The 13,817-nt window shown below is 36.1% G+C and overlaps 1 protein-coding gene across 1 annotated transcript in view; it reads right to left on the reverse strand.

Moving 5' to 3' along the window:
- The window catches only part of DHX15 (DEAH (Asp-Glu-Ala-His) box helicase 15), a gene marked incomplete at its 5' end in the record, with an annotated part of 42,585 nt that extends 34,468 nt beyond the window's left edge, over nt 1–8,117 (reverse strand). The window contains 4 exons of the mRNA XM_010191424.1: nt 675–893; nt 1,825–1,984; nt 3,061–3,254; nt 7,727–8,117. Of these exons, the coding sequence (XP_010189726.1) occupies nt 675–893; nt 1,825–1,984; nt 3,061–3,254; nt 7,727–8,117 (964 nt within the window). The remainder of the gene's footprint in view (nt 1–674; nt 894–1,824; nt 1,985–3,060; nt 3,255–7,726) is intronic.
- Between the last annotated feature and the right edge of the window lie 5,700 nt (nt 8,118–13,817).

Genomic DNA, 13,817 nt, shown 5'->3' on the forward strand with positions numbered 1-13,817 from the left:
ACCCCCCTCGCCCAAAAAAAACAACCAAAAAAAACCCAATTTACTTCAAGCAAAGTATCTAAGATTTCCACAAAATCCTTGTTTCCTGACATAGTTTAGCTTAAGTGCTCTTGTACAATCCTCTTTCGCAAGCCACTGAAGCCACTTCCAAGACATGACTCCAAATATTTATGGTACAGAAAGACCACAAGGTAATACTCAAAGCTATTCATAAAAAACACCAAAACCCAAACATTTTCATTAAAACGACTACTTGATAGCTAAGTAGCAGAATCAAAGTGTTATTCTTCAGGTAAGCTGTACAATACAAACCCAGAAGGGCACAGTAAAATTTTAATTAATTTTAAGTAATTCTACATTTTCAGTAAAAACACAGATGCTACCAGGTACCCAGAACTTTTTGTACATCAGTACAAACCTAGGGTTCATACTCTAGGTTTCTATTTTAAAAGTACAGGACTAAGATGAGAATTTTCCTTTTACAGAAGGCTCATATAGCACACACGTATTACAGCTACATAAAATGACTAAGGACCTGAAGTGTCCTTAGGTAGAACACCACAGGTCATCCAAATGATAAACTAGAAAAGGAAATTAAACATTTCAGTCTATACTAGCCACTTAAAGCAGTTCCTTTTTTTTCCCCTTCATCCCTCATTTCATATAGGAAGTACCTCCTGTCCAGTAAGAAAGAGTAGCAGATCTCCTTCCTCTTCTTCACACATGTGAATTTGGATCACTGTTCGAATGGCAGCCTCAAGGTAGTCCCTTTCTGGTTCTGGAGTATAGAATATCTCCACAGGATGCGTACGACCCGGGATAGTTAGAAGAGGACAGTTATCAAAATAAATCTGAAACTTGCCAGCATCTAAAGTAGCACTCATAACAATAACCTGTAGGTTTGGAGGACAAAAAAAATGAAAAAGAGTTAATCAAAGGTTAACAAGAATTTAAGAAGTATTATGTATGCAATATGTAATATTAAGACATTAAACAACTGTTGACTGTGATTCAAGCATACTTATACCACTTGAATACAACATTTTTGTTATGAAGGTCCAAAAAATTTCAAATAAAAATGCAGAAAGGCTAAGCTACAATTATGTTTCTTTATAGTATTTTCCTCAATACAAACTGCATTAAAAGTTTCCTAGGGTTATCTTTTCTATACAATTATAATCAGATTGAAAACCAGTTGATCTGCTTTAGCTGACAATGTGGTTTATACAACCGCTGTCACCCAATGACTCCTCCCCACCCAGGGAGGGGGACTGGGAAAAGAAGATTCTTACGTTGAAATAGAAATATTTAATAAAATTATAAAACTTAGTATTAATAACAGTATCAATATAAAGTACACAGAGTTATACTCAGCCAATATTATGGGGGAGTAGGCCTCAAAGGTAGGAAGCTAAAGAAGTCCCTCAAGATGTCAGTCATGGAAGACGAAGGAAGACAGGTCATCCCCAGCAAGCTCCCCAATTAATAGTGAATATGACGTTCATGGTATGGATATAGTATTAATTTGTCAGCCTGGGGTCAATTCCCTTGAGCTTCTGCTTCCCCCAGCCTCTACACCTGTTTAAGACTGCTAAAGACAGCATCACATACCAGCTGTAGCTGAAACCTATAACAAAGTCTTATTGCTTATTGTTGCAGTCCTTACAAAACCACCATTTTCCTCAATGGAAAACTGACTTTAAAATTCTGCCTCAGTAAACCAGGACGGCCGATTATGAAAATCAGCTAATGGTAAGCAGAGATACCATATTTGATATGCCTGCAACTAGAAAGGAGATGCTGTTGGGTTTCAACATTACTAACCTTTAAATCAGATCTTTGTCTTACAACTTCCTTCAAAACTCCCATCAAAATATCAGTAGCCAGTGTTCTCTCATGTGCCTCATCAAGAATTATAACACCATAGCGCTCCAGCAAAGGATCATTCATTGCTTCCCGAAGTAGCATACCATCAGTCATATACCTGAACACAAACAAAACTAGCTTTAACACAAATTTTATTTAACACATTTGACACAGAATATCCTTTCATATCAGTCACTAGGTTGCTTGAACTAAGCTTTTAATCATTTTTTTTTAAAATAGTAACAACAGTAAACTATTTCCAACAAAGTAACAAGCCCATTTTAAGTTTTCAAATATTAAAGTCTAAGTGAAATCTGGGAGTAGTGGAGAGGCTTAAAAAAGGGAAAGGAAAACAAGGTTTAGCAACATGTATAACTACTTTGTAGACTATTACTGGCAGACTTCCAGGTCTACAATCAGAGACAAGAAAAAAAAAACTCTGAAATCCTAGAAATACTATTTCTGTAATTGTTTTTCCCCTTTTCTGTTTTCAGATCAAGTGTTCAGTTTTTGCTTTTCCATCTCAGTTACATTTCTTTTTACACATTAACTCCATTAGCAGCCTTCAACTACTTGCATGAGCAAAAGATCACACTACATGGAAACCTTATTAACTGAGCATTCTAATGCTATCTACAAATGAGGTATTCAGTGGGCCTGGTTCCACCTACACAGCACAGGAATCTAGAATAGTTGACAACTAAAACTCCAGGGATTACACATCCCAGAGTTAGGTACAGGCCAGTTTTGAAACTCTGTAGTAGTTCTGCTTACTTCTGAACTTCACCAGGATTACCCTCAATAGAAAGGTACCACACACAAAGGCCAGCTGAATGCATAAGGTAAAGAGAAACTGAATGACGGGGCTTTATTCTGAATAGCACTTTAATAATAAGAATACTTCTTCAGATCACCCTCTTCTTTACAGTAAAATTAACTTCCATAGGATGCAGCGATTTCTTTAGGCAGACCAACTCATTTTAAATTCTACTCAAGCCCTACACTCCAGGTTTCTTGATTCATGCTATGGTTCCTGTCCCTCTTCTTCACCTGGAGACAGAAAGTGCCTGTTTAGATCCACTCCCCTCCCTTCTACTCCTTTCATAACTTTGCTCACACCTTTCACTGCTCTGTAATTCTCCCCACTTCCAAGTAGGCTGTGTTGCACCTTTACCTGGCAGTTGCCATACTTACTTCAAAATGGTTTTTGCACTACTGCAGTCTTCAAATCGAATAGAGTAACCAACCTCCTGGCCCAGCATGACATCCATCTCATCAGCAACCCGCTGTGCCACACTCATTGCAGCCACTCTCCTAGGCTGGGTACATGCTACTCCCCTCTTTGGTCCAGGTAATGAGCGCATGTAATCAACACACCACTGAGGGATCTGTCAAGAATAAAATTCTGTTTTAAATACACTTCAAAAGGTCAAATAAAGTCTGTAACCTTTGTACTTTATCAAATAAAGGCAGTTATAATTCCACTGAGATGTCAATTGCATGTACAAAAATATCCAAAGCATGAGAGCAGACAGTGAGAACCAATACCACTATATGAAGCACACTCACATTAAGCATGTATATAACCATCTTTGAAGTTATCAAGGAAATACATAGGTTCACAGTTCATTTAAGAACTTAGCATTTAGAACTTACCTATGTCAGTAATTCATACTGATATTTATTTAGCAGCAGCCAACGTGCTTCTCAAGTTAACACTCAGAATTTTAAGATCCGTAGCACAGTTCATTATTTTAAGTTACACGGTAAGCAAATTATACTTGCAGCTCTAAAAAGTAACGCTTTAAATACATTAAACAAAAGTATTTTAGTGATATAAAAATTGTCTTAGCCAGGAATCATAACAATTATAATGAAAAAATAATTTGTTACATTCATTTGGTTAATTACTGGTTTTTTTAAATTTTATCAACCACATACGAAAACCCTGTTAGCACTGATTTTACTTGTCAGTCAGCAGTTTTCTGCCCCTGTTAGGAATCTGGAAACAGTAAGATTCACTCAAAATAAGCTTTATTTGCAATAATTTTTACAGAAGGTAACAGTTTGATGGAGATGAAATATTCTTAACATGCTCTCAGTGTTACATTTTATGAGGCATCTCCAGGCACAACTAGTTCCAAACCTCTCCAATCCACTCCTCTTTTGTAATTGCTTTTCAAGTATTCTTGAAAACTCACATTAAGAGTAAAAAAAAAACCAAAACCAAAACAAAACCTCGAAAATTTAGACATTGCACCAATGCAGAAAAACAGGAAATGCAGTACAATTTAAACAATGAAAATTTTCCATCTGAAATACCTTATTTCCACAGCAAAATGGACCTAAGTGAATACTAAAACATACAGTCTACATACGTCTGCTTGTGGGTAATGAAAATCTTTTCTTAAATTAGGAACATACTTTCATTGTAAATAAAAAAAAATGAAAGTAAAGACTATCAAAATATGACAGGCGACTACAAGACTACTGAGGTGACAAGAACTCAAAATTTTTGGAAACCCTATTCGTAACTAAAAATAATAGCAGTTCTTGAACACTAATAGCATTTACTTGCAACCCTATCCTGTAACACACACACTTCTGTAATCTGCAATGTAGAGAAAAGAATTTGCTTTCCAAGTCACTAATAAAAACTCAACTCTAAGCATATTAGGTGAACCTTCTTGACTTTAAACAGAGCAAGTTCAAACCTCAAAGCCACAGGTCTATCAGGCCACAGTAGTATGAAATGAAAATAATTAAGAAGTGCTTTTCCAATGAACAGCAAAACCTACAGCACTGGTGTCAAATGAGAGAAAAGGGCTACACAGACTTCAATGTGTTAAGCTGATTTAGGTGACTACCAGAATACTTTTCATGTCCAGCTTCAAAAAACATATAAACACTACAAAAAAGGACTGCACCATACTACTTTTTCTACATTTTTCAGTCACAACTGGGAATACACCAAACACTTCCTATCATCTGGTTCTTATAAAACCTAACAAAGTTAACTCAACTCCACTGACAAAACACACCTACAAATCATCCAAACCCTTGACTTTCCCTAAAGAAAAAAAAAGAGCAGCCATTTTTATCAATGTCAAAAGCATGAGGAATAGCTTTGGTTAGCATCCCTTAATCTTAAGGACTTATATTTTCAACACAGAGTGGTCTCTAAGATCAAAGCTAAATGCACTGAGGGCTGTTGAAAACTACTCTAAAGTCAAAAGGAAAGTCATGTTAGTAAAGGGATGCAGGGCAAGAAAGGAAAAAGCACCGTGCTTCTGGCTTTTCTGAGCCACTTCAAATTATTTAAAACTTTCTCTGTTAGAAGTTATACAGTAGAATTCTCATTAATCAAAAAGGTGTCAGGCTTTCACCCATAAGTCCCTCTTGTGGACTGCAAGGACAGCAGGAGATTAAGCTATACTCAGAATCACCTTGCTTCTGAACTTCTCCTGCCAAGAAAACTTGCTGACAAAGGGGCATCCCTTATGCTATATCAACAAACATCCCACCCATTAAGACTCTCAAGTGAAAGCAGATGCTACTCTACTATTCCATCTATGGAAAAAATTTAAACTATTATACCAGCACCACATATGATCCCACATTTAAAAGGGAGTGCACATTTCAATTACAGCAAGTTCTTAACCTCTTTCTAAAAGAAATTCAGCACACCCATTCCACTGAGCACATTCTCAAAGCATTTAAAGAAAGCAGTTAACTTAGAAGGTTACATTTAAATTACAAATCAAGTCACTACAAACACTGAAGACTTGAAAATTAATGGTTTGGACTTCCAACATACTTCTCCAGTTCTCAAGGGTTTTTTATAAGTCTATGTAGAAGAAGAATTTCAGAAAAGTTTTATCTTCAGTTGTTTCCATTGTCAGAGCCAAGTCTTCCCAAACCTGGGTGCTCTACAAGACTGAAGGGAAAACATGCACAAAATCATCAGGAAAGGGACTTGACAGGCAGCAGCTCTCTCAAAAAGACATTATACAGCCTTCTATTATCACCAAGAGAGGGAAGATAATAATTTTGGAAGAACCATTCATTACATACTACAAATGCTGCCAACTTTATACCAATAAAAGCAAGCATAAATAGTTCACATATGCCTTCAGTTTGAGCATGAGAGTTTCCGAACCATAGATAATTATTTATATTGCTCTGATCAGTGAGTATAAGAAGAAAAACAACAACCTCCCAACTGGTTTTAAGACAGCACTTGATTGCAAAAAGGATGTGACTATCGCATGCAAAACAAGGCTTTCATAAAGTGGCAGCAGGATCAGTTTCAGTGATATGCTCCTACAGACATTCTCAATAGATTCAAAAAGTAGCTACAATCTTCAAGAGACAATTCAGAGGAAGCAGTGAAGCTCCCAAGACAACTTATGTGCTTTTGGTACCTTAACCTCCATTTTTAGGAAAGATGCCTTAGGTTTCTCAAGTCCTTTCAGAATATAAGGGGCAAAGTAGTAAGACAATTTAGGAAAAGCTTTATGAATAGGGAATAGCATGACAGTAAGACATATTTGAAGTTTAAGTCATGGATATGAAGAACACCTATCCTTTAGATCTTCAAATTCTCAGACTATGCAGTGAGAAATCTTGTTTTCATATAGGTACTTTTTTATATGAATGTTCAGAATACTATCTCTTCCAAGTAACTATATAATCAAACTTTTCTGAAAAAATATGTAAAATCCCAGTCTCAGCTTATACATGTTAAAAAAGCAATACAGATAATGCAATAAGGCACCTTCCAAACAAGACACTGATTCCTAAAATCTGCAGCAAAAAGAGCATGTAACTTCAAATATTTCAGACACAGCTATTAAAAAGTATCCAATGCACTATGTCCTTCACATTTTCTAGACATCCACATTTTGCTTTATGACTTAAAATTTATTTCTCAAGACTTACTGCAAGTTAGCTATAATCCATTTTATAAAGACTAATTTTCTGCCTAGACAAAAGGAATTTATCACATTATGGAACAACGAACCTTTCCACATACCTTTTCCATACAGATTTAAACAGCAAACCAGAGGACAGATTAAAGCTTTGAGCAAGTCTGTCCTGCTATAAATACACAGTAGTCTTCCTTACATCTTAGATCTTCCCTGTTTACTGGTCTCCAAGATTCTTCCTAAGGGTTAAAGAGACTGCAGATCTGTTATCACTATTTTCAGTGCTGAGAAAGATTTTTAAAGCCATCCATCTACAAAAAAAAATGTGATTCTAACTGCAGCACTGGAAAGCTATACTACCTCTGAGAAGTTTCAGTTCCAAGAAAACACAAGTCTCTTCCTCTCAAGTTTGAGTATCACCAAAACACATGAACATGTGCTTTGTTCAGATCAACTGTATTTGACATTTCAATTCATTTTAAGTTCATATCTGTTAGAAGCAAGCTTCATAAAACACTAACAAGTCTATTTCTGTAACATTTTTCCTACCTTCCAGCTGCTATCTACAGAAACAGCTAAATAAACTACAGAGGTAAATTTGGAACCACCACCTCAGTTTGTGCATTAGTAAACTTCTGTCTAGTCATTAAAATCTCTTTATCTTCCTTTACCAGAAAGATAACTACCCATCACAAAGCCTAACAGAAGTAGAGGCCATAGAATGCAACTGAATTGTGAAAGGGGAAGATGCGGAAAGACTCTTCTCATATTCGTACTCATTAAGCAAATAAACACTCAAATTAGTTTTGCTCACAATTTGTGATGTGTTCTTATGCATGAATTTCAAGAAACCAAAGGAAGTTTCATCCCACAGACACCTAGCAACAGTCTCAGCGTCTTTAAAAAAACTGCAGTACCATGTAAGAACTCACCTGTGTTGTTTTACCAGATCCAGTCTCTCCAACCAGCACAAATGACTGATGTCTAATCAAAATATCTGTAAATCTTTCTTTATATTCCCAGACAGGAAGTTGTAGCCTTTTTTTCAGGATGTCATAATATCGTGGTGTATGTGGCAGATTTGTGAAAGGGTTAATACTGTGTGGAATCATTGCTGGTTTTATCGTTTGTAACCCAGCAGCTGCATAATACGTAGAGTTAGATGTAGATCGCAAATCTTTTTCCTTGTCCCTTTCTCTGTCACGATCTCTATCTCTGTCACGATCCCTGTCACGATCTTTAGAACGGTCATCACGGTCCCTGTCCCGGTCACGATCTTTCCTAAAATGAGTTAAAAGACATAGCAGAAAATGAGATTGAATACTGAAATATTGAATATTTAAATGCAGAGTAATGAATTGAAATACAAAGCAACTTTAAAGGTATCTAGTACAAAGCAGATATAAATCAAATCTTTGCAAAAAACTACCTGGAAGGATAAGAATTAAAGAGTAACAGTAAACGATGCACAGTGAGTATTAAATATACATAGTTTCACTCATTGTACATAAGCATGATCACAGTTCCTCTCAGTACAGACAAGACTGAAGAAAGCTATCACATGAAGAGATCATCATGTTAACTTTCTTCATTAAATGACTACAAAGGATGAGGTGTTCTAGACTTTTCCCACAATGCTTCTAATCCCTACTTTCTGCTGCTGCAGAAAAACAAGAGAACACTTAGTAGTCTTCCTGCCTACCTAGCAAGGTAATTATACTAACCCACAAAAACTGATTCAAAAATAAGTTAGCCATGGAAGAAAAGTTTTATTTTAACATCCCACAATTACTCGTAAGTTGTTTTGCTCAAAGCCTTCCATCCAATTCTAACTTAATCAACTTTGATATACAGGTTGAGTCTGAAACTTAAGACTTAAAACCAGCTACCACAGTTCATAGAATCATTCAGGTTGGAAAAGACCCTCAAGGTCATCAAGTCCATCCATTAATCTAACACTAGTTGATCATCATCTTCTCCAGTATCACCCTCTACCATACACTACCACAACCAGCATTTACATATTACCATTTGTTCCAAATACTAAGTGAAGTTCATTGCACTCACAAAACAAAACCAGTATTACTTGCAACGCAGTTGTGCATTTAAATTTGAATCTCTGGCCTCAGTCTTAGTGGCGGATTTTGATTTTGCAAATCCACTTACTTGTTCTTGCACACAATCTCATTCTCCCTACAAGCACCGAAACACTTTCAAAGAATTACCCAGTTTGACACAAAGAACTATAGCTACATGTTTTTAATAACAATATCAAATTTACCCTAATACAGCACTTTGAAAAAAGCCCTACTTTATTAAAACATCCCATCACATTTTAAACCAGTGTAAGTCAAAAGATTAGTGGCATCTTTGCATGCAAAACTAAGGATAACTTAACCTTCTTTTGTGCACTATTTTAACTGAAATCACATCAAAAAGGCAAAACAAGCCAAGTCAACACCAGCTTTATAGTAAATGCACATCTAAACATTTTTAGGAATAGTCATTAAGAGAAAAAAAAAAATCTCTCTCTTTCCTTTAACAGCATTCAGGCATGCCTAAAAAGAGTGGATAACATTTCTAAAGAAATTAGTGGGCCAACACTCCTCTCTCCACAGTTGTATTTTTGGGTATTTTTGTTTGTTTGTTTCATTGTTGTTTTGGTGGCTTTTTTTGTTTTGGTGGTTTTCTTTTGTTTTTTAAACATACAGCTGCCATTCAAATATAAATGGTGAAGTAATAAGCAAATTCCTACCTAGAGGGAAGGTGAAGCAATCAAGACTATATTAGTACTGATTCTATAAATTTTCATTCCAATGTGCTGCACATTGGAAACCACCACTACTTTTGTTCTTGTATAAATTAATATAATCTATGCAAGCTGTATTTTTTCCTCTCAATACTCCAACATATTACAGCTTCAGAGGTTGTTGCACCAAGTTGTTTTTTGTTTGGGTTTGTTTGGTTTTTTTGGGTTTTGTGGTGGTTTTTTTTTTTTTAGATTACTTCTTTTAACACAGACCCACTGAAAATACAGAAGAATTACAAAACATACCGTTCACTATCATCTACCTAACTCACTTTTATATACATTTTCCTAAAGCTTTGAACGTTAACTTAATCTAAAAGGGTCTTAATTTTAAGACATTTGCTTGAATATGAGACACCACAGCTTCAACGTTACTTCTAACATGGTGAAATACTGTACAAGCTAGAAATCTTCTTACTGTAAAATGGCAGGTGAATATTGCAGAACCCAGTAAGTTCACATTCTCTGGTATGGAAAAGTTACCCCTGTCTGAAGTACTAGGCTACATGAGGCTATACTTAATGGTGGAGTAGTCTAACACCACATATCAGACAGGAATGAAGCTTTGGACTTGTATATTAAAGATGTTACTGTCTGTTTATCCCAATACCTGCAGATAAAAATGTGACTGTGAATAGCTCATGAGCTATTAATTGTCATGAGACAGTAACATCATTAATAAGAAAATAAAAGGATAAAAGCCATTTAAGAATGGCAAAGTCAGGGTAAAATGAAACAACCTTGTAACACTTCACTGAGGGGAAGAATAAGACAGTACTACTGATAGGGTTGGGGTTTTTTGAGTTTGTGTGTGTTTGCACACTTCTGAAGGAGTTTTATTCATCACTGGCATCTAGTCAAAGTATAAAAAAACCACATCAACAAACACTATTCCATAACCATTTACTTAAATGTTATGATGTCAGAAGCTTCTATATTGCAGATCATCAAGTACACTTCAGCATCACACAAACCAAGAGTACTGCTAAAATGAACAGACACTCACTGGTGCCTGCCCTTTGTGTGTTGGTTTAAACATTTCAATGGTCTTTCGGAGAACAAGCCCTCCCCAGACCTTATCTGCCAATGTTAAATTCAGATCAGTTCTCTTCTCTAGTCTCCAAAACACTCAATTGCAGCACTGTCTTCTTCAGTGCTGGTAACAATTTCTGTGGGCTTAAAGCACAGATAAAAATACAATCTCAAGAATGAGACAGTGGATTAAATGGACTACAAATACGATCCAGAATGGAAAATCCTGTTAAGCCCTCATTTCTCAGTTCTTTCATTGAACTCTTAGAGCTGTTTAATGATAGAAATAAGGAAACAAATCTAACAAGTTCCATCTACATTTCAGTAGTAAATTTCTGCATTTCTACTGAAGTAAGAAACAACTTACAGGTTAACCAAGAGAACTATGTTTCTTTCTTGTTCTTAAAAAAGAAAAGTAGGGGCAATCAGATCTCAGTGTAGAAAAAACAACAGCATACAACATGCCCTCAAACTTACTCTCTAATACTTATTTTATAGCAACACTTTTTTCTAGAAATGTTTTCTAGTCTCCCATCATTACTGAAACTTAGTAGACACATCTAGACTCCTTTGGCCATCACGGAGAAAGAGGAATGACAGTTCTGCCATGTGAATTTGCTAAGCTTTCTAAAAATGCAACTTTGCAGTTCTTTATTTACAGACTATCACATTTAAGTTACTTTTATTACTGCACACAGAAGATTGATCTCAAACCCAGAAACGAACAATAAAAGAATCATAATTTAATAATATTTATCTTGTGCCTGAATCCATCAGCAGCCTCCATAATCAGAGGTGGGTTGGTTTGGGTTTTTTTGTTTGTTGTGGGGTTTTGGGGTTGTTTTCTTCTTTTTCCTTTTTTCAACTAGTCTGGCCTTCTATCTGCTTTCACTTCCTTATGTTCACACATACATAATATATACACATATGAGTACAAGAGAAATGCTGTAGCAATCATTAACTCAGAGGACGAAAAGCCTATAAAAATGAAAATGGAAACAGAAGGCACAAGGTAAAACCACTGATCACCATCACAATGAAAGTCTAAGCACATCTAATAGCACACCACCTTTTTCTCCATTACTAGACATAGTAACAGTTGATGCAAAAAAGCCAATGCAAAGGATTTCTGTTCTATACATAAAAAACCGAAGTATAATTAATCTGAATTATTTACCATACTAACACAGTAACTGTGATGTTACACAACACCACCTGAAGTTAAGTATGTTTGGGAAAAAAATAACGGCTTTTAAATAGTATGTGTGTAATCCACACAAACACTGTAACCAAAAACCTTCCATACAATTTTTGTTTTGCCAAAAAGTCTTTTACTTCACAGATGATACTTCAAGCCTGGAAGAAAACAGATGTCCTGCCAATGCTTAAGGTTACACCAACAATAACAAACCTGTTGGCCTGACACCGTTGCCATGCAGAGCCACACACACAGGCTTCAATTAAAAAGAAAAAAAAAATAGAGTAACTTGATACAACTTTCATACTTAGTCAGGTGGTCCAGTCTGAATGTATGATAAACTACTATTCTGTATGAAGGAGTAACCATCCAAGGAGCTAGTTCAGCTTAATCCAGCTCCAAAACCAACTACACTGCACAAGGGCACCCTTGGGACAGAGGAAGACATGTACACACACGCTACTGACAAGAATCTCTTTGTATATCTTCCTTACAGCCTTCCGTATGTTGTAAAACCAAACTACCCTATAATAAATCAAGACAATGTAATACTAGTATGACTTGCGTTACGTGAATTAAGATGTCAATTAATCACGCTCAATAATTATGCTTATGACTTGTTCTCAGTTCTACACCATTTAATATTTTTACTGGCAACAGAGGGGACAAAGAAGGGGCCAGCACTTGCAGAGCTTTAGGTGCCATGAAGGACAAAAACTTCTGATTAAAAAGTTTTACCACTGGTGGGAACTCATTACAGTACAAAAAATAGTAAGATTAAGAGTTCAGGTTGACAGTAGATAATCAGTAAAACAATCCCAAGTAATAAAATCATACCAAAACTACAAAACCCACCAACATACAAACAGGGAAATACTGACCTATGCTTACCTTTATAACCAACTGTAACAGTTGTACCACATTTAAATAATGACTGGTTTTGGCATCACCACTTGAAATTAAATAAAAACTCTCTACATACAAAAAAGCTGCATACGTACAACTTCTCTGTATACACAGAAGAGCTATTCTAACTTCTGGCAAATCATGCAAAATGTATTGAAGGAAAAACAGTCGAATACCTTTATTAAAAAAACAAGCAAGACTATGATTATCCTACATACTGGAAATAGATGTTAAATAATAAATATTCACTTTTGTTTAGCAGAGAAAAATGCACCTAACTCTAGGAGCTAAAAACTGGAGCTATACAAGCTCACCTTTAAAAAACAGGCAAGTTTTGCAAAGACTCTTCATTGGTGAACACCAACTGCTACAGCAGACTTTTAGTTACTACAAGCTTGAAGAACAAGATTTAAAGTTTCTCTTAGATAAAAACTCTAGACCAAACTCTAGACAGTTGGACTTTAGGAATGAATCCACCGAAGTCTTTTGGGCTCCATCAAGAAGGACAGACTACATAGATATGGTATTTATTTGTGTTCCTTTATACTTCTGAATTTACTTGAAAGAGCCTCCCCCACAATTAAAGGGTAAAAGATTATGCAGAAAAGGCTCTACAACAACTGTGTATAAAAGAGCAGCAAGTGTATTGTCTGTGTTCCTGCAATTTTATTAACCTTAATGACAATCTGCGAAAGCTTGTGCAGTACAGCCCTACAACTGTAATCTTTGCAAAACTAAGGAAAAATAATATAATCTCTCCTGTAACCCCTACCTCAAAACCCAGCCCACCATCCATTCTTACTCAGAAGTCAGGCATATCCCTGCCGGTTACTGAGCGAAAGACGTTAACAAAGGAATAGCGTTTCTACCAGGTTAGGCACTAATTATACAGACAGCACAAACTCACGCTGACCTCTAGGACAACATTTGCCAGATCTCTCAAGCCAGAGAGGAGAAAAAAGAAAATAAAGAAACAATGAAGAAAAATTAAAGAGAAAAAGAACGAAAAGAGACGCAGACAAAGCCGGGCGCGGAGGAGTGGGCCGAGCAGCGCGCCGCCCCTGGCTCCGCCGCGACG

Source organism: Mesitornis unicolor, unplaced genomic scaffold (genome assembly GCF_000695765.1).
Source record: "Mesitornis unicolor isolate BGI_N332 unplaced genomic scaffold, ASM69576v1 scaffold19309, whole genome shotgun sequence".
Lineage (NCBI taxonomy): Eukaryota > Metazoa > Chordata > Aves > Mesitornithiformes > Mesitornithidae > Mesitornis > Mesitornis unicolor.